This window comes from Pteropus vampyrus, unplaced genomic scaffold, assembly GCF_000151845.1.
Source record: "Pteropus vampyrus isolate Shadow unplaced genomic scaffold, Pvam_2.0 Scaffold165, whole genome shotgun sequence".
Classification (NCBI taxonomy): domain Eukaryota; kingdom Metazoa; phylum Chordata; class Mammalia; order Chiroptera; family Pteropodidae; genus Pteropus; species Pteropus vampyrus.
The window spans coordinates 1,879,671-1,903,499 of NW_011888946.1; the positions used below are offsets into that span (position 1 = coordinate 1,879,671).

The 23,829-nt window shown below is 41.0% G+C and overlaps 1 protein-coding gene across 2 annotated transcripts in view; it reads left to right on the plus strand.

Annotated features, from left to right (window-relative positions):
• The window catches only part of ARID5B (AT-rich interaction domain 5B), a 174,902-nt gene extending 154,392 nt beyond the window's left edge, over window positions 1-20,510 (plus strand). For both annotated transcript variants that reach the window (XM_011370225.2, XM_011370226.2), the window contains 2 exons: window positions 10,791-10,989; window positions 14,404-20,510. In XM_011370225.2, the coding sequence (XP_011368527.1) occupies window positions 10,791-10,989; window positions 14,404-16,557 (2,353 nt within the window). In that variant the 3' untranslated portion in view covers window positions 16,558-20,510. The remainder of the gene's footprint in view (window positions 1-10,790; window positions 10,990-14,403) is intronic.
• The last annotated feature ends 3,319 nt before the right edge of the window (window positions 20,511-23,829 follow it).

Genomic DNA, 23,829 nt, shown 5'->3' on the forward strand with positions numbered 1-23,829 from the left:
TCAGGCAAGACTGTCATGCCGCCTGGCTGAGACGGCTTCCTTTGCAGTGACTTGGGGTGAGCTGTACCCAAGCCAGATGCATTTGGGCAGAACCCGAATGACAGTCAGCTGGAGCTTCGGCCTTTTTTCTCTGAAGGTGGAAGGCAGGGTGTGGGAGGTTCATGTTTTAAGTAAGATAAGTGTGCGCTTAAAGGTAAATGCCAAAAATATATCAGGTTCTAAGGAACTCAGCTAATTATATTGTGGGAAAAGGCCAACGGAAATTAAGGTGCATTACAGTCCTGCCCGTGTCTGTTCACGTCCAGGACATTGGTATATTCTTGCTCATTTTGACGCCCTCGAAGTTAATCAATACAGGATTCAGAAAGTCACGGGCAGGATTGCAGCATTTTAGATTCGAGAGATCTATTGGCGATATTCTAGACCAGTGTTACTCAGAGATGTTTTCTAATCCACCTGTGAACTGTTTGCTACTAGGCCGTGATGAGGCAAGCACAGCAATTGCAAATAAGCATTGATACACTTACATAGCAATCTGCCAGAACAATTTTATGTCTTTCGAATCTAATAGAAAATTAGGGCTTGTATTTTGTATGCCTTTTTTAATTTTGCCTTTTCTAGTAATTTATTTTTATGGTGTTTTACAAAAGTATCAGTAGGCAACAGATGAGACATTTAGAAAACTAGACCTTCACTACAGGTCATTGGAGAAGCACTGCCCTGCACCAGTGGTCACAAACTCAAATGTTTATGGAGGCAGGTAGCATAGGTAGTGCAGGTGGCCGGGTGGGAAAGTTGGAAACTGGCACACACAGCCCCGGGCAGGGAGGCCCAGTGGAATCAGCCTTAGGCGGACACAGTCTCTGTGCTTCCAGACCTTCTTCCTCATTTTCGAGATAATTTTTATTATCTCGTGAATAAATATCAGGTAAAATCACCTGACTTACAAATATTGGCTCCAATCTTTCTGAAAAGAGTTTATATACCGTAAGCTAAACTAAACATCCCCATGGGCAAAATGTATCCAACAGGCTGCCAAGTTCCATGAGGACCAAACTATCTTTGGCACGAGGCTAATCCAGTCTCTGCTTAAGTGCCCTGCAGTTGAGAGGGCAAGGAAGTAGCGTCACTGTTGAAAGCACTCTTCATCTAAACACTCTCACATGCTGAGCTAAGCACCTTCTGTGGCTTTCCATGGACCTCGGCATGCCTTTTAGGGCTGCCTCGTTCCTGTGCTCCCTTTCCCAGGTGATGTGCCACCATGTGCTTGGCAAGGCTCTGCTCTCAATTCAAGTTTTCTTGTTCCATTCAGTCAAGCCTCAGAGAAGGATTTACAGACCTTCCCCAGCTTGGCTTGCTCTCGTGTAGATGCCTTCAATTTGTGTCACTCAGAATACCCGAAGCTAGTCCAGATGTGGCATATAGTACTTTTGGGGATGTAGGCAGTGTCAGTCTATCACTGTAGCTTAAGATTACATTTGAAATTGGTAAGAAGCCCTCTCCTGGTGGCCAGCTTCTCGGGCAGGATAGATTTGCCATTTGCATGGTTGCCTTTTTCCTTTGCTGCTGCCCTTAAGAGCCAGTAGTGTTTTTGAACATCTGCCATGTGCAAAACACTTTCAAGAATAATGAAAACATATGAACCAAAGAATTTAGCATAAGACTGGCAAACAAGGAGCAGGTGCCCATGCTACCACATTCACAACAGAGATCACTAAGGGAACATGATGCTGCTTCCTGTGAGCCTCAGAATTCTCCCCAATATGGCACCCCCAGCACTATTACCAATGCATTAGAATTGGGAGGTGCTGTGATCCTTGGCTTAGCTAACTTATCATATGATCCGACTCATACTCCATACCTACGTGAAAAGAAGTTAAATAGATAAGGCTCTAAAAACCTTAGAGGTGAGTAAGTAATAAATACAAATAATAAGTTCAACATGGATCAAAGAGAGAGAATTGCCAGATGGAATGAGCCAAGTCTTCCAGGAGGATCTTGAATTTGAAGGATCTAGAATCTTAAAGAGGTTAGAACTTATGATTGATCATCCTATGATGCTTAAAATAATTCAGATGTAGAATTCAAGAACAATAGAGAAACTATTTTTGAGGGCAAGGATTGCTTTCCTTGAGAACCCCCAGTGCACCCCACACAGCATCGTGATCATATCAGGGACTCAAGAATTAGGAATCCAATGATTTAAATGAAACCCAAACAAAAAGAACAGTTTTCTCTAGGAAATGTGTGAAGAGATAGGGAATGAGGTGGTGGAAGGGGATATCAGGAAAGTTCTAAGGCTGAATTTCTAAATTGGATACACCAGAGGCAGGTATTTTAGTTTATCCTCTCAGTGTCTTTGAACTCTCTTGCCCTGAGGTCCAGTGGGTTGGCCATGCCCCATCCTCACCGATGGTGGCGTTCACCAGTCTATGGACTCACATCTTCTTCCTAAACACTGTCTTGGTAACGGGGGCTCTGGCCAGTGGGGACTCTGTTGGTAACACCTCTGCAACACTACCACCCAGGCACTCTGATCTCGAACCTTTCCCCAAACCCACAGAAGGCCTCCTGGCTCTTATCAACAACCAGCAGCCCAGGAAATCTAACCCAAAGTGCTGAGACTTAAGAAGGCTAAGGCTGTGCTGCTGCTCTTTTGTCTACACCTCACCCAGCTTGTTCTTACAAGGGACCTGAGTTGAGTGGGTGGGTATAAGCGCCCTATACCTGGAGTAGCTTTTGATCATCTATAAAGAATTTTTCCCTAAAGAACAGTCAGGTAATTTCATAAGCAGGAGCCTCCGTCGGTATCACTCAGCATGCCTAAAATGCTCTGATAACTTTCCAATGCCTGGATATTTCCAGAAACTTTTAAAAAGGAAAACAAAACCCTAGCCAGGCCCTGGAGTAGAAAAACTGGTTTCTGTTTAAAAAAAAATAAACAACAGCCTTTGAAAAATCTCTATTTAAAAATTCTTAAATTTGCCTCTAAATGCAAGTTGTAATTAATAGAAGTTAGAGTTTACACAGTTGAGTGTAAAAACACCCTCAGGCACAAACTAATCAAGTGTGTATGTCATCCTGTAAACTACAGCAAGTTCTTTGTTTGACCCAAAAAAAGCCTGCCAAACAGCAGTTTTTCTTTGTCAAGCTCTTTTATTGTCTCATTTTTGTTTTCACTCTATCTTCCCCCACCCCCACTTCCCTTTGAACCTAGCTATCGTATTTAAGAAACTTTGCAGGTCCCGTGTTTTATTGATAGTTTTCATCAAGCATGAATTTAAATTTGAGAATAGATTAGGTGTCTTAGCCTCTTTTCTTTTTGATAAATAACAAGAGGTTTCTACTTATGATTTTCTGTCCTCGGGGCTTTATCATTAAGATTAAATAACTGTACTCTCAAGCATGCCACTGCACAAACATCTTTTCAATTATGTGAGTAACAGATGCCTTCACAAAGGAACTATTGAAAATTCAGAAAGCATGTTTCCAAAAAAGAAAGGGGGGAAAAAAGTATCAGATGACAGAAGAATGTAATTGTTTACCATTAAAATATATCCTTAACTCTTCCACTGAAAACCTCTTGGAACATTTTGGTTTTTGTACAAGTTATTACAAAGTTTGATCAAAATAATAAATGCTGGGGGGAATTATTGAACATTTCAGAAGCTCTGGAACCCATGGTATCTCACAGGCATGAGACTTAAATGTAATAGTTGGTTGCTTGTTTTTACATATAGACATTGCCTACTTTAATTTGTGGCGTACACATCATATTGCAAATATCGTAGTTATATTTGTCTACTGTTCTTGAAATAATGTTCATCTGTCCTTGAAATGGATTTATGCAACTTGATTCCGAGTTAGTCATTGTTTTCTCAGTGAGAAGAATTGTTGCCATCTTGGCCGGCTGGCACTGAGGAGGGCTGGGTGCTCTTTACAGTCCCTGCTCTCCGTTGTGAGCCTGTATGTTAATCCCTGAGGCATAGTCAGCCTTTCTCATATCCAGTCAAACTTTCTTCAGTGTGGTCTTCATTTGAAAGACATGGGCTAACATCAATCTAGATACTCTCATAAGTGTCAAGGAGGCTTCATAGAAGCAGAGTCCCATAGGGGCTTTCAGTCTAGCTGGGGAGACTATCCGAACCTCAGACTTGGAAAGATTAAGTGTTACAGGGTGAAATTCATGGGGGATTCGGTTCTTGATTTTCTCCTACCATCCAGCATCAAGTTGGGCCTAATCCAACTAGGGTTGCTATCTTTTGGAGAGTTGTAGCACATTATAAAAGCATTAGTGTGATCAGTGCCCAAGCCATAGGGCTGCTTTTGTTGTAGGAGGTTGACCCTTTGTTTCCACGTAGGTCTGTTGCCTCTGAGAAAAGGAGAATGTTCACTCTGATTCTTCAGACAGTTCCTTAGGAGCTCGAGATTCTGTTAACCCAAGGGTGATCATTTCAGTATCTTCCTTATGTTGGTGCTTCTCAGACCGTGTTTAAAGATGCGCAGCTATCTTGCTGAGATGAAGGCAGCTTGAACTAGCAGAGGCAGGCAGGTCTGTGTTTGAACTCAAATTTTGGCACATGGTAGCTGTATACCTTCGACTAGTCATTTAATCAACTTTACTTTGAACCTCAGTTTTCTCATCCATAAAATGAGGATAATGTACCTGTGTATTATTCTTATTATAGTGGTTTAAGTTAAGACATACAAAGTACCTGGTATTAATAGGAACTTAATATATGGCAGGTGCTATTAATATTGTAATTCCTACTCAATAACAATCTTAGGCTTCTCTAGCCCCACCTCTCACCTCACTGGTAATCCAGGCTTCTGCAGCCCATGCAACTCCAGCTCAGGGCCTGTTGTCCTTGAGCCACCTCTCACACTGACACATCTTTATGGGAGTGAAGCCATCATCTTGCTGGGTCCTGGCACCATGTACTTTTCTTTCCTCCTTTTGCTTAGAGTCACAGTCACTCCAGGGCCATGGAAGAAGGTGTCAGTTCTCCACGGGTGCTAAGAAACCACTCTCCCACCACTTCCAGGGCCAAATGAAACTAACACCTTCAAAAAGTTTTCTTGTTCATCTTCTGCTGCTCCTTAGTAGGTCACAAAGCCCTCGGTGAGCAGGTCGTTTTCCCAGAAAAGAGCTTTTCTGAAGACAAGTATCCATGTTTTGTTACTGATAACAACAGGCCACATACCTTTCAGGTATCTTAGCGTAGAATACAAATGATGCTATTCATAGCTACTTCCTTTTTAAAAAGCTTGGTACAGTTTACCCTTGGTAGCTCATGGGCAAGCTAAGCCTTGTACGTAGAATCCACGTTGCACTCTCCCGCCATTTTCTTGGTTTAGATGGGTCTTGCCATAGGCTTCTTCTCCATGGCCTGCATGTCAGCCTGACACCTCCCTCCATGTTTTGGTACTCAAAGCTTTCAGTTCACATCTTTGTCTGTTGGAAGGTGACATCAGAGGCCTCTTTCTCAGCTCTCGTGGTTACCGATATTTTGCTCCTCACGCTGCACACTGTTTTTTTTCTGTCGTACTGAAACTCACACCATGAAACGGAGGGGATCTGTATCCGGAGCCCACATTTTTCTCAGATGGAGCTTGGCTTTTAAAAGAGCAGGACCAAAGCAGCACAGTTGCTGTTGTACTTAACGAGTATTGCGCCCACCAAGGGAACATTCCCACTTCTCTGCACATTGACATAGCACGTTTGTGTATCTGACTTTGGTTTTGGAATCTACTGCCCAAATGCTCTTCTGCCATTTTGAGAGTCATGGTCTGGAACACTGAGAGGGGAGCAGTATGTGTGATTAGAAACTCTCTATACTTCCTGGAACCTTAACAAATGTGTGGACTTCATCTTCAAAAAAGAAAAATATACCTTTTATTGGCTTTATATTTGGTGAAAGATTGCTTCCCACACTTCACAGTGAAGTTATGTTTTCAATTTCTGGCTCAGAAGGGAAATGTCTAGCCAAGCTTTAGAATTTATCAACCCCAGAATCAACTTGAAGATGTAATGACTCCATTTGGGATCAGATCAGGTCCGAAGCCCCAGAGGAACCAATATGTCATTTCTTTTCTACTGCCACAAAAATACCTAATAGTATAAGAATAGTAGCATTTTTGCCTTGACATGCACACCACCTTTATTTCCCTCTGCCCCTAAAATATTCTGTTCCCAGGGCACCAGCAGATCTTGAGGCTAAGAATTTTTCACTGGTTCGATACCATAAAAGTACCTATGAAGTAATGAGGGCGAGGGTCAAATACAACCGTAAAGATTTCCCACTTCTTTCCCCAACTTTCCAGATTGAATCAGTTCCAGACATTATTATAATATCATTTTTCAGAGCTCTAAAAATAGATGGATTCTCATTCCTCCTCTTAAGCACTGTTTGCTAAATGTTTGGGCCCAAAAGTTCAGTCATTCCATGCAAACATTAATCAATACAGAAGACATTAGTGGTTACTCGCTCAGATGAGATTTGACATTATTCTTCCTCTGCCCATGGGGAGGGGAGGGGAATTTTGCCTAATAAAGATGAAGGGTCTTTTCTTCTTTTGTATGAAATGCAAATGATGAGGACACGTGCAGTATACATTTCTCAAACGTGAGGCTGCTGCTTTTTGTTGAGAAGGAGAGCGAAGGCCCTGGAGGATTTTAGAATTTGTAAATATAAAATTATCTGCCTTGGTGTTTAAAAAAATAATAAAAGAGAGAAAGAGTTGGCAGGTTGCCAGATTACTTACATTACAGTAATAGATTTGCTGACCCCTGACTTCTGCTGTAGAGAAATGTATTGAATTTTTCATAATATCAGATGAGGCAGATCTAAAAACCTAGTACACTGAGCACCATTATTTAACTTGAGATTTAACAAAGCTGAAATCTTTTCAAACCAGCAATTTCTTGTATGATGGTAATTTAGTGGCTCAGATGCTAATAAATCAAGGTTATAATGCCATTGGTTTGTTAATTTTAATTTGGGTTGATTTTAAGTCATCTTTATTTTTTAAAAAAGAAGAAGAAAAAGGAGAAAAAAAAATCTTTCTTTTCACAGTGACTGAATTTAATAAGAATCTCCGTGATAGCAAAAGGCTCCCCTACTGTTTCTGCTTTGGGGTGGAAAATGTTATTCTTGTATTATTCCTAGGGAAAAAAAACTCATGCTGCTACAAATCTTATGCCTATGGAAAGATGTTATTTTTTAATACATAATGGCTTACCTATTTCAGATCCATTAACAGCATCATAAATAAGCATTTTACTAATCTGAAATGTGAAATCTGGGTAATAATAAAGACCCATTTATCTGCCCAGCTTTCAATCCCAGGACTAGATGTAGATGAGGGGGGAGGTATGGGGGGTGGGAGGAGGATCTCGCTGGATTTTCTAATGAACATATTGCTTCTTTTCCCCATTACTTCCACCCACCTAAAGCCCAACCCGTATTCTTAGAGTTGCAGTCCTTTGAAAATATTTCTCCTGTGTAATGAGTTCTTGGGGACTGGGCTGCATTTTTGCTTTTATCTGTGCAGTTTAGAAACTGATTAAATCTTTGTTGTACTACAAATATTTGAGGAATAATCATCCGCAAGGCACAGGCATTTTGTGTTATACTAAATTCTTTGTACAGTACAAACCTACTCAGCTTCCTGCACTGGGCAATGTTAACCTTCTTTGGCTAACCTGTTTTTAAAGCTGTCACATGTACATTAAATGTTTTAAATGTTCAGAAACCTATAATAATTTCATCCTCTTGTACTATAAAAACTTCTAATAATCAAATGATACGATCATATCCTGTGGGATAATTGTATTGTACCATGACAGGATAACTGAAAAAACATTCAGTGAAAATCGCACCTAACAGAAATCACTATATGAACAGCAGTTGTTTGGGTGCCATGCAAGTCCATGCCATTCTTCAAGGGCTTAGTTGGTTATATTTCTACTTGTTTCCTTTCAGCTGCTGCCTTTTTTGTTTTATTTTAGGAGGCTTTTTTTTCCCTGAGCCACTATAATTATCTTTCAGTGATTTAGAATGGAAAAAAAAACCACTCAGTTGACCTTTACACTCTCTCTCTCTCTCTCTCTCTCTCTCTCTCTCTCTCTCTCTCTTTCCTCTTCCCCTCCCCTCCCTCCCTCCCTCTGGAAGCCTTGAACAAGCAGGACTTGTGTTTGGATTCAGTTTTACCTTAGTCATGCCTCTTTCCAGATACAAGAAACATTTAATTCCAGATTTCCTGCTTCTGGCTTTAGGCCTTTGACCAGCAAAGTGAAATGTATTTTTTACTGCTGTCGGCCAGCCAGCTGCTGAGTTGAGTAAAGGGTGGAAAAAAAAGAAAGAAAAGAAATGAAATGGAAATGTTGCCCTGCCTCTTGAACCTGCAAAATTGTATAAGGAAATTAAAAGTCTCCTTAGCACCCATCTAGAGAGCTAGATTGGCCCAGGACTGTCAGAACCTGAGGTAAAGGCTCCTCTGGGGCTCACTTTGGGTGTCTCTCCCACCCAATTCTCTCCTTCCTCTCACCCCCCTTCAGAGGTAATTCTGTCATCCTTCTTAGCAAAGAGGGTGTCTCATGGTGTCACCATCTCAAGTAGAGAATGGAGTTGGAGGGAAGAGTGGTAACCATTGGAATATCCAGACTTCAGTGCTCCTTGGATTCCCATGGCAACCAAACAAAAGTAAAACAAACCTATCTGCCCCAACAAAAAAATATGTTTTCACTGAAGTCAATTTAAAATATTTTTTTAAATTTATAATATTCATTGCATTTCCCTCCTGGGTAAAATTCCCCAACCTGCCAGTGTTGAAGGGGATAAAGTCCCTGGCGGAACCACTCAGATAAAAGGAATTGGGGAGAATGTTGGGGACTTTACAGATGAGACAAATAAATTCAAGTATGAACAAGATTGCTTTTTTCTCTCTTCTGCTTAGTTATGCTTTTTATTATATAAACATTAACTGTAATATTACAGTGGGAAGCAGGTATTTGGCAGCCATATATTATTTTAGTAAGTCTACATGGAGAGAACAGTTTCCAGTTTTAGCAGCTGTAACATGTTTAAACTCAGTTTGTAATGGGATCTGAAGATAACTATTCCCCATGGGCTGTGTTGATCTTCATGGCTGGCCCACTGCCAGATGTAGGGCTCGAAACTATTATTCACGCCTCCTTGCACATACCTTGTCCGAGCATGCTCAGTAAATGAATTTTGTTCCTAAAATGCTATAAATTGGGATTTGATTTTCTCATCATTTACTTGGTATTTTATTAAAGAGTGAAATAGTATGATCACAAATGTCCCATGTCTGTACTCGCAAACCTGAACAGTTTTGTATGTTGTTGAGATCCAAATTGCATAGTTACAAATCAGTTTCAGGATCGCAACAAATATCCAAACCAAAGAAGTTTCTGCCTGGGAGTTTTAGTTTAAAAATAATTAGAGTTCCCGATATTTGAACAGATTTATGTTGTTTATAAGCCAAGTACATTTTCTTCATTGAGTCAACTTGTCTTATTTAAAACAAATTATGTTTGCTGTATTAAAGTTCATACTTTTAAGGCTGAGTCTTGTATTAATCCCACAGTGAGTCATTAATCATACCAAATGCATTATAAAAACTTTAATCACTGAAGTTGAAACTGAGAATGTAATGCAATCCATCCCTTTTAATTACATCAGCTATTTTTCCCTTTCAGATCAAGAGCTACGTCGCAAAGGGGAAACAGATTAAAACTAGAGCTGTTTGATGTTCTCTTTTTAGAGCAATTTTATGTACTTTGTTTAAAAAGTTGTGTAATTAAAATGCTTGAATTTTTCAGCCCTCTGATTTTTGTGGCTGGAGTGGTCTGTCTGCTTTCCTTCTCACAGGGGCTCTCTTTGACTTGGTACCCCAAAACAGAGCTCCTCATGCCAGAGTCACCTCTGAGCTGCTGGATAAGACAGCTGTCTCTCAGCCACTGTGCTTACCTCTCGTTAAGCTCTTTATCTTAAGTGGTTGGTCTATATTTTGATATGAATGAAAATATAAACTGTGGAGATGGGCAGAACTATGTTCAAATTCCACCTCTGTCACATGGTGTGACTCTTAGGCAAATTATTTAACCTTTTTGGGCTTCAATTGTCTCATCAGTTAATAATAATAGGAATTATTATTATCATTCCATATGGTATGATTATAATAAATAATATGGTAATTTGCTCCATAGGGATGTTGTAGAGATTACACAAAATAATTCGTATTATGTACCTAGGATATTACTTGGCAAATACTACTACCTACTAGAATATAAGCCTCATGAGGTCAGGAGCTTTGAATCTTTTGTTTGCTGCTGTATCTCAGTGCCCAGAACACTGCCTGGCACTCAGGAGGTGCTCAAAAAAAAGCTGTTGGCAGAATGATAAATGAAGAGCAGCTATCATTATTGTTGCTCTCATTGTTGTGATGTTGTGGTTGGCACTTAGCCAGGTTCCACGGGCAGTGATGATAATGTAACCTTGGATGCTTCTATTAGTATCCGTGGTGTGTAGATTCACAAAACCAGAAAGAGGTCTTGCAAAGCAGAATGTAAGTCACCAAGTTCTGGTTTTAGCCAGGGAAGTAGATCATGAAATTGTGGAGTAAGTTTCTAGAAAAGCATTAGCGTCACTGGAGATAAAGTTATTCGATAAATTGCTTGTACTGAGAAAAGAAAATAAACCCATAACATCAATGCTAATGGAATTACCTTCCCTGATTGATCATCTCTCCTGATATCTTTTCAGATTGATCCTGCCATATGAAAGATTCATTAAAGGAGAGGAAGATAAGCCCCTGCCTCCAATCAAACCTCGGAAACAGGAGAACAGTTCACAGGAAAATGAGAATAAAACAAAAGTATCAGGAACCAAACGCGTCAAACATGAAATCTCTAAGAGCAAGAAAGAAAAAGAGAATGCCCTGAAGTCCCAGGATGCATCCGAGGTGAGTTGCTCTCCTCCACAGAAATACCTCTGTGAGATGAGCCCTGCCTGGGGGTCTCCTGGAGTCCTGTACCCACAGCTGGGTCCCTGCACAGCTGCAGCACTAAATGATGAAATCAAATCACCTCAACTTCACAGTTCCCCAAATAGTGGACCTTTCAGTTTTCTCAGTAGCTGAAAGGCAGTGCGTGGTATTGAGTGGGCTAGGCCAAGAACAGGATCCAGAAAGATGTGACCGTCTTGTAGAAAACTGGTAGCGAATGATAGCTTTGAGATAAAAGGAGCTAGAGCTTCAGCTGTGTCAAGCCAAGGGACTCCAGTTTGAAAGATGTGGCCTCTCTGCCGTTTCACAACCAGTCTATCTGAGGAGGTGGTGTGACTTTAAAACACGCTTTGTGGGACCTAGCAGGGAGGAATGGTGAAACTGATGTGCTATATGTTTGCAGGACTGTCCTGAAAACTTTAGAGACTTGTTTGCCTCCTGTAATTGACCTCTGTGCAGCAGCCTTTGGTTGAGACCAATTTAGAAACATCTTAAGTACATATTATTTATGGGGAAATTTTGAAATGATTCCTCTGAAACCATTATTATCTCTTATGTTAACAGGTAGTTTCTGAACCTTTTAAAACAAGCCCCAGCTACTGGCAGTCCCCAACAGTTCTTCGGTAGAAGCCATTACTGTCAGCATAGAGCCAGTCATGGAGGCTGATCTGGGCTCTGTTTCAACATGAATAATAAAAGCCCTGCTGCCCATTAAAAAAAAAAAAACAAAAAAAAAACCTCAGCAGCCACATTTGGAGACAGCATGTTCTAGGATTCAACCCCAGAGGGAATTTTGTTGCTGATATTAAACACCCCCTAAAAATCAGTTTTATAATGAACACATAGAGACTCCCTAATTAAACACTGGTTTAAAACATGCACACACACAACACACAACAGCCTCCTAACTAAGATTCAACTTACCCAACTGAATCCCATGTAAGAAGATAGTATTAATACTAAGAAGAAATTTATTTTTGTTTTTATTTCGTTTTTACAATTATTTTAAGCTCTAGTAATTAAAAAGGGGGTGGGGTGGTGCAGAGATTTCTAAACATCTGCAAGCTTGCTACATAAATGGCCAAAAGCAAGGAAATTCCAAGTTAAAGCTTACATTCCATTCTTCCTTTATCCTGTTGGCCTGGTGATTTATTATAGGGTTTTGGATCGGTGAGTTCTATTAGATACCATATGTACAGCATTGCCAAAGCACCAGGGGATAAACTGAGGACCAAGAGGCCAGCTGACCTTTGAATGGCTCCACTTCAGGGATGAAGTTTGAAACGGTTGGTTTGTTAGTTGTGGAAGGAATCCTTAGCCTGCGCACTGAGCCCATGGGCTTAGGAAAATGACCGTGGTCAGGAGCAGAGCCTGACCTCCTGCAGTCCATAGAAACCCGTAAAGCCTTAAGGCTCCCTGTTTCCTATAGAGGCTCCCTGTTTCCTATAGGTGCCAAAAGTTCTCTGCAGTGTCTTGAGTGACAAAGGTTATCCTGATGGGATTATCTAAATGACCTGGAATCTCAGACCCTCTCTGAGGTTGACCTTATTGTAAGAATTTTCTCCAATCTCCAACATAGACCCATGTAATTAACCAGGTATATTTCTTCTCATTGATTATATGTTTGGAGTTTTGGGCTTGGGTTTTATTGTTGTCGTTGTTTTTGTTGTTTATAATTTTTGATGCTTTCAATATGAAGCAGTGAACTCAGTGGAGATAGGAGGGCTTATAAAAAGCCCTGCCTAGTCAAACCCACTATCTTCAGGTAATTGGATTGAAAGTTGCATAGTGGGAAGATACCACGTAACATACTAAGGCAGATCATAAAATGCCATCCTAGAAAAGGGGTCTTTCACCTGTTTGTGCCTAGCTTTCAAAGACCTCCTAAAACCTTTTTTACAACTAAACGCATAGATCTCCATGTAACTGAAGGCCTAAGTCATAGAAACCGAGTGTCCCTTATGGCCCCACTACAAACTACAGCCCCATCAGAAACTAACATTTAAATGCAGTTTGCCTTTTTCCCTTGCTGTACTTATTTTTCTATACTTTCATGTAATGTATAAGCTCAGGAGACCAATGATGATTGTTAATGTAGAACAAGTAATGATCTTTTTACTGGAAAAGGCAGCTATTAGTGCAAAAAAAAAAAAAAAAAGAAAGATAATAAGCCAAAGCTCTTAGGTATAATAACACATCCCTAAAAAACAGGAATATATATAATTAGATTTAAGGAGAAATATCTATGAAATGGGTATGATTCCTTAAAAAATTTTTTCTTATGTATCCTTACACCAGCATCCTCAGTCTTACTCAAAGATGCTAATGTAGTCGACACTTCTTAACAAAGAAGAATAACATTCAAGGGATGAGGGGGAAAAGGATCAATTCAATACAACTGTTTTGGAACTGTTCTCCACTAAGATATGTCGGGGCAGAATGACAGAAGTTTTGAAAGAGCTTGTCCGTCAGCTGGGGCACAGATGGAAAGTTAAAATGGCCTTCTGAGGTCAAAGTTTGCACAGCTACATAATGCAATGAATAGGTCGAATTGTGCCCACAACTTCTGTCAATAGGGACGCATAAAGAGCATCCATCTCATTGACTACAATTTATTTCAATGAACAGAAAAGCTGTATTTGTGGTGGCACTCACTGCCTGGATTTTGACAACTTCATTTTTAGCTTTAATAGAAATGTAGTTTGTTGCAGCCTAGAAGGACTTAAGAGTCCTTTGGTTTCTCAGGTAGACAGGCTGATGTTGCAGCTGCATAAATTTTCAATGTTTTTAGCTTTATCTGCATGTCATATGGCACTAAGTAGAAATTACTAACACTTAAGCATCGCTAATTTTATGCATCATATTAGACACCTTAGGACAGGATTTGCTCTCTCAAAGGAAGGCAAGGAGTTATATTGAAATCATTGTTTGTTGTTGACATTGGATTGGTTGGATTTTTGAAAGAGAGACTTTAAAAAAAATCTTTCTCCAAAGTGCCATAAAGCACAACATGTAATTTAAAACCCATTTGGATAATTGACTGATTTGACAAGAAGACAACCTCAGAATTAAACTATATATTAGAATCAAGGAGTGATATGATTGTATACTGTCAGTATATAACACTTTGATATTTTGATAGGTGTCTCATAAGGGACTAAGTGAATATGCATATTTCCCCTAATGTTTCTGTAATTTAGATTCCTTTGTTTAGAACCATGATTGGGGAGTGATAAAGCTTTACAGAACCTCCATGAGCTAATTGACAAACCTATTTTCTAGAAAAACTGCTGTATGTGATATTTTATTTCATAGAAAAATGTGTCAATGCATTTGGCTTCCTCCTTAATGTCTTTTGCAATATTTTATCAGGTTTCACCAGAGCAAGAGAAGGAACAAGAGATTTTAAACCAGAAAAGCATCACTGAGCCTCTCCCAGCAGCAGACATGAAGAAAAAAATGGAAGGGTACCAGGATTTTGCAGCGAGGCCCCTAGTGTCCACAGCAGACCCAGAAAGGGACAACAAAACAGATCAAGGTACCAACAGTGAGAAGGTGGCAGAGGAGGCAGGAGAGAAGGGCCCTGCTCCTCCACTCCCTAGTGCTCCTCTGGCCCCTGAAAGGGATCCAGGGGCTGGCAAACAGTCTCTCATCTCTCCCAGTGTTCTGGTGGACGCAAAACAAGACCCCAAGCCCTGCTGTTTTACAGAGAGCCCTGAAAATGAACTCCAAGACACGTCCTTTCCCGGCTTCCCCAACACGCAGCCGCCACTGTCAAACCAGAGCGAGATGGAGGATGACAAAGTGCCCGCGATGGCAGATTACATCGCCAACTGCACCGTGAAGGTGGATCAGCTCGGCAGCGATGACATCCACAATGCACTAAAGCAGACCCCAAAGGTCCTTGTGGTCCAGTCATTTGACATGTTCAAAGACAAAGACCTGACTGGGCCCATGAATGAGAACCATGGACTTAATTACACCCCTCTGCTCTACTCAAGGGGCAATCCAGGCATCATGTCCCCACTGGCCAAGAAAAAACTTTTGTCACAAGTGAGTGGGGCCAGCCTCTCCAGCAGCTACCCCTACGGCTCCCCACCACCTTTGATCAGCAAAAAGAAACTGATTGCAAGGGATGACCTGTGCTCGGGTTTCTCCCAGGCCCACCACGGCCAAAGCGCCGACCACATGGCGGTCAGCCGGCCATCGGTGATCCAGCATGTGCAGAGTTTCAGAAGCAAGCCCTCGGAAGACAGAAAGAGCATCAATGACATTTTTAAGCATGACAAACTGAATCGATCGGATCCCCACCGCTGCAGCTTCTCCAAGCATCACCTCAGCCCCCTTGCTGATTCCTATGTCCTGAAGCAAGAAATTCAGGAGGGCAAGGAAAAACTCTTAGAGAAAAGAGCCCTCCCCCACTCCCACATGCCCAGCTTCCTGGCTGATTTCTACTCGTCTCCGCATCTCCACAGCCTCTACAGACACACTGAACATCATCTTCATAATGAGCAGACGTCCAAGTACCCTTGCAGGGACGTGTACCGGGAGTCGGAAAACAGTTCTTTTTCTTCCCACAAACACCAAGAGAAGCTTCATGTAAATTATCTCACCTCTCTACATCTGCAAGACAAAAAATCAACTGCAGCGGAAGCCACCACGGATGACCAGCCAACGGATCTGAGCCTTCCCAAGAATCCGCACAAACCCACCGGCAAGGTCCTCGGCCTCGCCCACGCCACCGCTGCGCCCCAGGAGAGCAAAGGCGTCTCCCAGTTCCAGGTCATAAACAACCAGAGTCGAGACTGTCACCCCAAAGCCTGTCGCGTATCGCCCATGACCATGTCGGCTCCTAAAAAATACCCTGAAGCGCTCTCAAGATCAGGAAAACCTCACCATGTGAGACTGGAGAATTTCAGGAAGATGGAAGGCATGGTCCACCCTATCCTGCACCGGAAAATGAGTCCTCAAAACATTGGTGCGGCGCGGCCGATAAAGCGCAGCCTGGAGGATTTGGACCTCGTGATTGCTGGGAAAAAGGCCCGGGCAGTGTCTCCCCTGGACTCCTCCAAGGAGATCTCTGGGAAGGAGAAGGCCTGTGAGCAGGAGAGCGAAGGCAGCAAGGCAGCGCATGGTGGGCATTCTGGGGGCACGGTGGAAGGCCACAAGCACCCCCTCTCCTCCCCTATCTTCCCAGGTTTGTATTCTGGGAGCCTGTGTAACTCGGGCCTCAACTCCAGGCTCCCAGCGGGATATTCTCATTCTCTACAGTACTTGAAAAACCAGACCGTGCTTTCTCCACTCATGCAGCCCCTGGCTTTCCACTCGCTTGTGATGCAAAGAGGAATTTTTACATCACCGACAAATTCTCAGCAGCTGTACAGACATTTGGCTGCAGCCACACCTGTAGGAAGTTCATATGGGGACCTTTTGCACAACAGCATTTACCCTCTAGCTGCTATAAATCCTCAAGCTGCCTTTCCATCTTCTCAGCTGTCATCCGTACACCCCAGCACAAAACTGTAAGCCCAGCTCTGCCCAGCATCCATGCGGCGTGGCTAACAGAGCTTCAGTCCTTACCCTGGGAGAGATGGCTTGTAGAAGAATTACAAGTCAGCATTTCTTCTAGTCTGGGGGTAAGATCAGTTCCAGCCAAAGGGGCCAAGAGAGGAGGTGAACACACCTGATTTTTCTGGGACGACACCAGCCTTGGCTGGTCAGTCTTGAGCCCCTTCCGACACAGATGCCCTTGTACCCCAGATCGTTCACTTTGCACGGGAGTCTTGTGAAGGGATTTATGTGTCTCTAGGAAGAACTTGGAGGACCCCGTCTGAGTTCCGATGGTCAGGAAACAATCTGGGCAAAAAAGGGGCAGGCATTTCAAAGGAAGGGGCAAGGAAGACTGGCAAGCATATGCCAAGGGATGCCCCTGTTTTCATAAAACTCTCCAAGGTTCAATCAATGCAATGTATAGTGAAACTTCAATAGATCTTTCGTTTGACACTATTAAACAATCCAGAGAAGTAAACACTGTTAAATTGACTGTATATATTTGCTTCTTAAAACTACTCGTATCACTGTTTGCTCACCTAATTTATATACAGGTAGTTCCATTCTCTCCCAGTTCCTCTCGTCTTTTTTTTTTTTTTTTTTAATTAAACAGTATCGCTTTTGTTTGTAGGTCTTTTTTGTTCCGTTTTGTTTGATTTTGTTTTGTTTTGTTTTAAAGGCTGACTGACTGTCCTAGTTGTTGATGTGTGTTTGTAATTTTTTCCACATCTTATCATTTTGAGCAGCTTTGGGTGGTAAAGTTATTGTTTACAAATTGAAGCAACTGATTCTAGTGGAACAAATGAAAAAGAAACAGTTGAGCACACAGTAGTGCAAAGAACGTTCCTTTGCAGATCCGCAACTTATGGACTTTGTTCCTCACAAATGGCATAGTTGAAAGAGCTTATACACTGCTTACCCGACCAAATGCTTTGCTTTGAAGTATTGGGTTATGTGAAAATATCAAGCATTGTACTTACCTTATCTAGGCTGTGAAACTGTCCTACATACCAGAGGAATCATAAAAACAAAACCTCACTGGCAGCAAGCTGCTGAATAACAACAGAGTCTAGAGGACATACTTGTGGGCTGCACAGATATTTTAGGAATTTCAGAAATTAGAACAGGAGCCAAAATGATTTACATTGGTGTTGGCCCTGATCCCTTTAAAAAGTCCGGGAAAAGGGGGTTGGGAAGAGGATGGAGCTCGACTATCCAGAAGAAAATGAGCAGCTGGAGGCCCGTGAACCAAATACCTTCCCTGGGCCATGGTCTTTCATGTAATAGGTAGTCTCGTTGCCTTCATCAAGTTCGTTTCTTATTCTCAAGAAGAACCTCCCAGGCCACATCCTTGGGGATAATTGGCATACTGGATTACTCATTTCTAAAGAAAGTCATCCTCTTTCGGTTTATGGGGCCGTGTTTTATGTGTACGCATGCACATACGGTGGTTGGTATCATGTTTGTAACCACCTGGCAATACAGTCCGCTTTCTGATTTATTGTTGGAAAGAAACGGTCAAGCTGTTCAAGCAGTCAAAAGATGTGGAGAATGTATATTGTCATTCTTGCCACTTTATTCCATTTGCTGCCGAGATGTAACATCAAGGTGGATGCATTTTCTAAGTGTATTAAAAGTCCATTAATACAGAGAATGATTCTCTTTCGAAGTCCCATCCCTGCTGATAAGACTGCTTTGATGAACTCCCCAGCCAAACCTCCCCTCCCCCAACACTACCAGTAGACATTAGAACCATAGTTAATCAAGTCTTTTACCTCTGAGATATTTAATTCAATTCTATGGAGATTGATGACAATTTTCAACTTCTAAATAGGTAACTCGACTGCAAAATAATCAAAACTGGTAAACAATGAAATTGCGGCTCTTAAACGAAGCCATGCATGCCGTGCATTTGTACTGAAATGTTTCCATGATACGAAGCCAAATATTCAATGTAACATACTTAATATCCAAAGGTGGAAACAAAAGAATGTAGAGATCTAGTGTTAAGAGTTCCATTTGCTTCAATTAATTATTTACCTTCCTGTGGAATAATATATATATATTTAATAGAACCATAGATAGACTAGTAGAATTTAGATTATAAATGTGTGAGTGCAGATTATCCTGCTATTGCACAAGATGGGGGGCGGGGGAGGTGGGAGGGGCGGGAAGATCTCAATTCCAGCTGGCAAAATGCTAGCCAGGACAGATATAAGAAAGTTGCACTAGATTGAATGGTCACAGAATCAGAGGACATGGAAGAAAAGAAAACTCCAGTGTTTCTGCAGCAGACATGGGCTAGACCGTATGTGGTTTCTATGAGTCGGTTTCTCAAGGAAAATGGTGATGGGCGGGGTGGGGGGCAGTCTGTCCCTGGTGGAGCTCACCTATCCATTTGGAATAGGGGGCATTTGTTTTCCCCGCCGCGATGATTTCAGTCTGGTTTCATCATGTTGGAATTCGATCACACCATTTTCAAACAATGTTAACATAGTCCAGCTTTTGTTTTTCTCATCTCTTCCTAGAAGAGACTAACTGTTTCTGTCTGAGGAAGCTCATACCCTCAGCAAAACATCAGGACAAATAAAGAGAAATGGGGGCATACATTCCCAACAGAAGCAGTGTATTATTTGTTTTAAAACTCCGAACAGAGATCTTGGAAATCTTTCAAAATGACCATTGAATTCTTCATTGGCTGAGAACTACGGTTTAAAAAGTCTTAAATAGGGCTTTGTTTGCATTGTTTGAGTTCAAGGGGCCTTATTATTGAATGGAATTGCACAAGCCTATCTTTGTGCAATCAACCATTGTTATTGGTAGTTCTGTAAAGGAAACTGTGGAATCTAATTGGCAATAGAGTCATAAATCTATTTACTGAGTGTGGCTTCCAAGAAATGTTGCAATTCAAAATGCACTAAGTCCGTGATTTACTGGAGATTTGGAGAGTCTAAATAATATTTTTTAAAAGCCTTTCCATGGAACTTCTGGTTTAACTTTTGGCAACTCAACATAAAAAAGGAAAAAAAAAAAAAAAAAACCAGCCCAACCACGTTTCAGAATTAAGTATTCTCCTAGTAAGTGATTGGAACTTGTAATATTTGCCACAGGACTGACTTATTTATTTACTAGCTAGAAGCTCTTAAGTTCACTTGTTTATCAGGGCATATACAGAAGGGTTTGTTAAAACTCAATGTTGACTTTACAACTTTCTGACCTGGTGCATGAATTCTCAAGTACTGTATTTCACTGTGTTGGTGAGTCTGATGGAAATTTCGAGGTGATCCTACAAAAATATTTTATGTAGTGTGCCTTCAAAGAGAACCATTTATTTCTCTTCACTTGTGTCCCACAAAGTCACATTTGGTGGTGGTCAGCCAAGTCCCATCTGGTCCAGTTTTACTCTTGTCCCAGTTTTAAAGAAAATTGGGAACAAGTTTGCCCTGGTGAGACCTACACCATTGCAATGATTATCTTGAGCACTTAAATTCCAGTGTTGGCTGTTGATGTATTTGATATTCTGCTTGTCTCCCCATGGTTGAAATATGTCTGAAGAATAGCAGCATAATCTCTTGGCTGTTTATACTTTTTTAAACTTTCCTGTGTTGTAAATATTGTATACTTTTGGTGATTCCAGCTATGTAACCTCTGCTCTGTAAGGTGATTATTTGTATATAGCAACGTGGCCCAGTGATATTATATAGTTTCCCAATGGAGAGGTTATTGAGTAACCTTTGCATTAGTTTAAACACTACCAGAAGAATGCTGAGCCAACTATAAACACTCAATTTTGTATGTTTTCCAAATTGTACTTATTACTGCTTTTGATACTGTATTACGTGCCAATAGTTTCCCAATCACATAGCAGGCAAGAGATATTTTGTACTTTTTGATCCACTGTAATATTTAATAAAAAACGTTACTGTTTCCTTTTGGGTGTGAGTAATCTGTCACTTCTTCCTGAGGAGCTCTGTGGCCTCACCAGAGTACTTTCCACCCTATTGTCTCCAAATTGGATAATAGCAATTACGATGATGATGAGGAGGAGGTCTGCAGTTTGTTGAGAACCTACTGATGCATACAGCATCTTAATCTTCACAACTCCATGTAAAGATGGTTATGCCCATTTTACTGAAAAGAAAACTGAACCTTAGGTAAATTAACTTGCCCAAGATCACCTGACTAATAAGTTGGCAGAGTCAGGATTTGAACCCAGGGCTCTTAAGTCTATGATTTCCTTTATAGCCTCCACTCCTCTCCTGGCAGATAACAAAAGTTTTATTTATTTGTTTAGTCAACAAAGGTTTATTCATGCCTCAATTGCCAGGCAGAGTGTCAGTAGCTGGGAATACAATGGTGATTAAAGAATACATATTATCTCTGGAGCTCATAAATCTTACAGGTTCATCAGTCACCTTTATAAATACAAACCTCAACCTCACCTGGTTCTGGGGGAAAGGATTGTAATGACTAAAGTGATACATGAAGAGGAAGTGGTGACTAAATTGATACATGAAGAATGAGTATGAGTTGACCAGGTGAGAAAGAATTAGGAGAAAAATAATCCAAGCACAGGGTACCACACGTGCAAAGGCCCTAGGCAGAAACAACTGTAGTTTATAGGAATTGAAGAAAAAGCCTGTGTTACGGAAGTATAATTACAAGGTTCAGGAAATGATGTTATGGGGAGGTTAAAGAGTATAGCAGGGACCAGTCAGGTATGTCCCAAGAGACAAGATTGAGCATTTTAGTCTTTATCCTCATTAAGCAAGAAGAGGTTTAAGCAGGAAGGTGACATGTTTGAATTTGTCTTTTTAAGTGTTGCTCTCTGGTTGATGTGTGAAGGCAGATGGAGAGTAATCTAACACTAAGATAGTGGTCATTTCAATTGGGGTGATGGAATAAGAGAGTGGACACATATCAGAGGTACTTGGAAGGATGAACAGACTTGGTGATGGATTAAATGAGACAACAGGTGGATATTCAGGAAGAACTGAAAAGCAAGGAAAATAGCATATTCTGTCCTCAGTGTGATGGCCAAAGATTTCTGATCTTTCGTCCCCTTAATCCTGTTCCTCCAGGCTCCCCCTCAGGTGGTTGAAATAAGGCATGAATGAACTAGCACCCTGTGTGCTCACTTCTTAATGGGTCCCAGAGATTGGGGTGGAGGAAATGGACAGATTTTAATGAATGTTTTGGTTTACAACCCACACCATCTGGTCAGGATAGACTTTGAATAGACAGGAGAGAGTAAGCTGCTAGCAAACATGTCACCACAACTCTAAGAAAAAAAAAATTTTGATCAAAAACACAAGACCCTTTTTCTTACTGTGGTTGACTCCTTGAAGGAGTCTGCCCACCATTCTCAGGCCAGCAGGAGGTGCAGCACACACGTAAGGGGCTCACCCTCTTCTTGCTGGCCTGTCATCCCTTTGTAAATCCAAACACACCCAACACAGGAAGAAACCCTGGCCCAATGGTCTCCTAGCTCTCATTCTGATTCATGTATATTTTACCATATCACGTGAATTGCTGTGAGTACATCAAAAGAATGTTCTTTCATCTGTGACACATTCAGCATATATAGATCTGATAACTTGAATCATACACAACAGGAAACATCATGATAAGTTATCTATTTTTACCAGGCCAAACTGGCAAATACTGTTGGGAAGGAGAGTGCTTTTGCTAAAGATGTCACTCACAGTGCAAAAGCAATGAAAATGCCTAATGATTTATTCTAGGAAAGTGGCCAAAGTTGACAAGTGTTTTAGGGCTGATAGTGCCCAGGAAAGGGGTGATCATTTCCATCAACAAGTATATAAATAGCAGTGGGGGGGGGGGGCTGGGGGCTGACTTCTGGCCAGGAATAATGTGAAAGAAAGCTTAGCCTTCAAGACTGACCTAGGGAATACAGTAAATCACATTAATTTGGGTTTCGCTAATTCAGAATTCTTGAGTTTTGGAATCTCTATGCTAAAGCCTGAGATAAATAACATTCTAAAACATTTGTTTAACCTGCTTTTTAAAAGAACAAACTATTTTTAATCATACTAGCCATAACCATAGGCATTCAGCCAACCCAGTAAGGACAAGGTGATCTGTTCCCTGAGGCATGCATACAAGAACTACTACTTTAATTACTGTTGAAATTCCCTCTAGAACAGAGCTGTTTAATGGATCTTCCTGAGATAGTGGAAATGTTCTATAATTCAGAGTTTTCTAATACTGTAGCGACTAGAAAATGTGGCTACTGAGCCCTTGAAATATGCCTAATGTGATGGAGGAATGGACTTTAATTCTATTTAATTTTCATTCATTTAAATTTAAATAGCCACATGTGGCTAGCGGTTATTATATTGAATAGCACAGCTCTAGAAGGTCCAACTGGCCAATGTGCATGTATAGATAAACCCAAATACAGATAGGTCAATATCTGCACATGAACCTTAACACAAACACTAAAGTAGGGAACACTGTCTCTTCTTGGCAAAACTTCTTTAATCGATTAGGGGAAACTATAGATGTAACATATTTTTTTCACTTGGGATTTACACATCAGAGACATTTAAATACTAACTAAACAAATAAATCATTGAGAGAGCATTAAGAAAAAAGCCTACAGTTATGGCATTTTCTAATCCAGCCCTGTCTTTTAGGTTAAATCTGATGGCACGAGGCTTGCTTGAATGCAACTTCCAGAAAGTTGATGCAATGTTTGTTAGGCCGTGTTCGAGTCACACTGCTTCACTCCACGGTAGTTCAGTGTTTATCTCTGGAGACTGGAGAATATTCGGCATGAGGGAGATGACCAGGTGGGGAGAGGAGGGCCCGGGGCCAAGTGTGGAGGAATCCTTGACAAACGTAATTTCAGTGTCCTCATCCTTGGACTTCAAACCTGGGTATATCCTGCTGCCCTGAACCAGAAATTCTAGTGATCAGCCAAAAATGTCAGCAGAACACCCTAAGGTTGTTTGTAAATTAATGAGGCAAAGAAGAGAGAAGACACCAAAAAATGGTATTAGGAAAGAAAAACGAATGCTGTAGAGATGTCTTAAATTATTAGAGAACGGCATTAACTTTAAGCCTATAAATTGGAAAACTTAGGATGAAAGAAGTTACTTTCTACAAAAAAAATGAAATTAACAAAATTTTCCTAAGAAGAAATATAAAATTCAAATAACAATTAAAATTTTGATCAGGAGTCAAATAGTTCTCCACAAAAAGCACCAGGCCCAGATAGTTTTA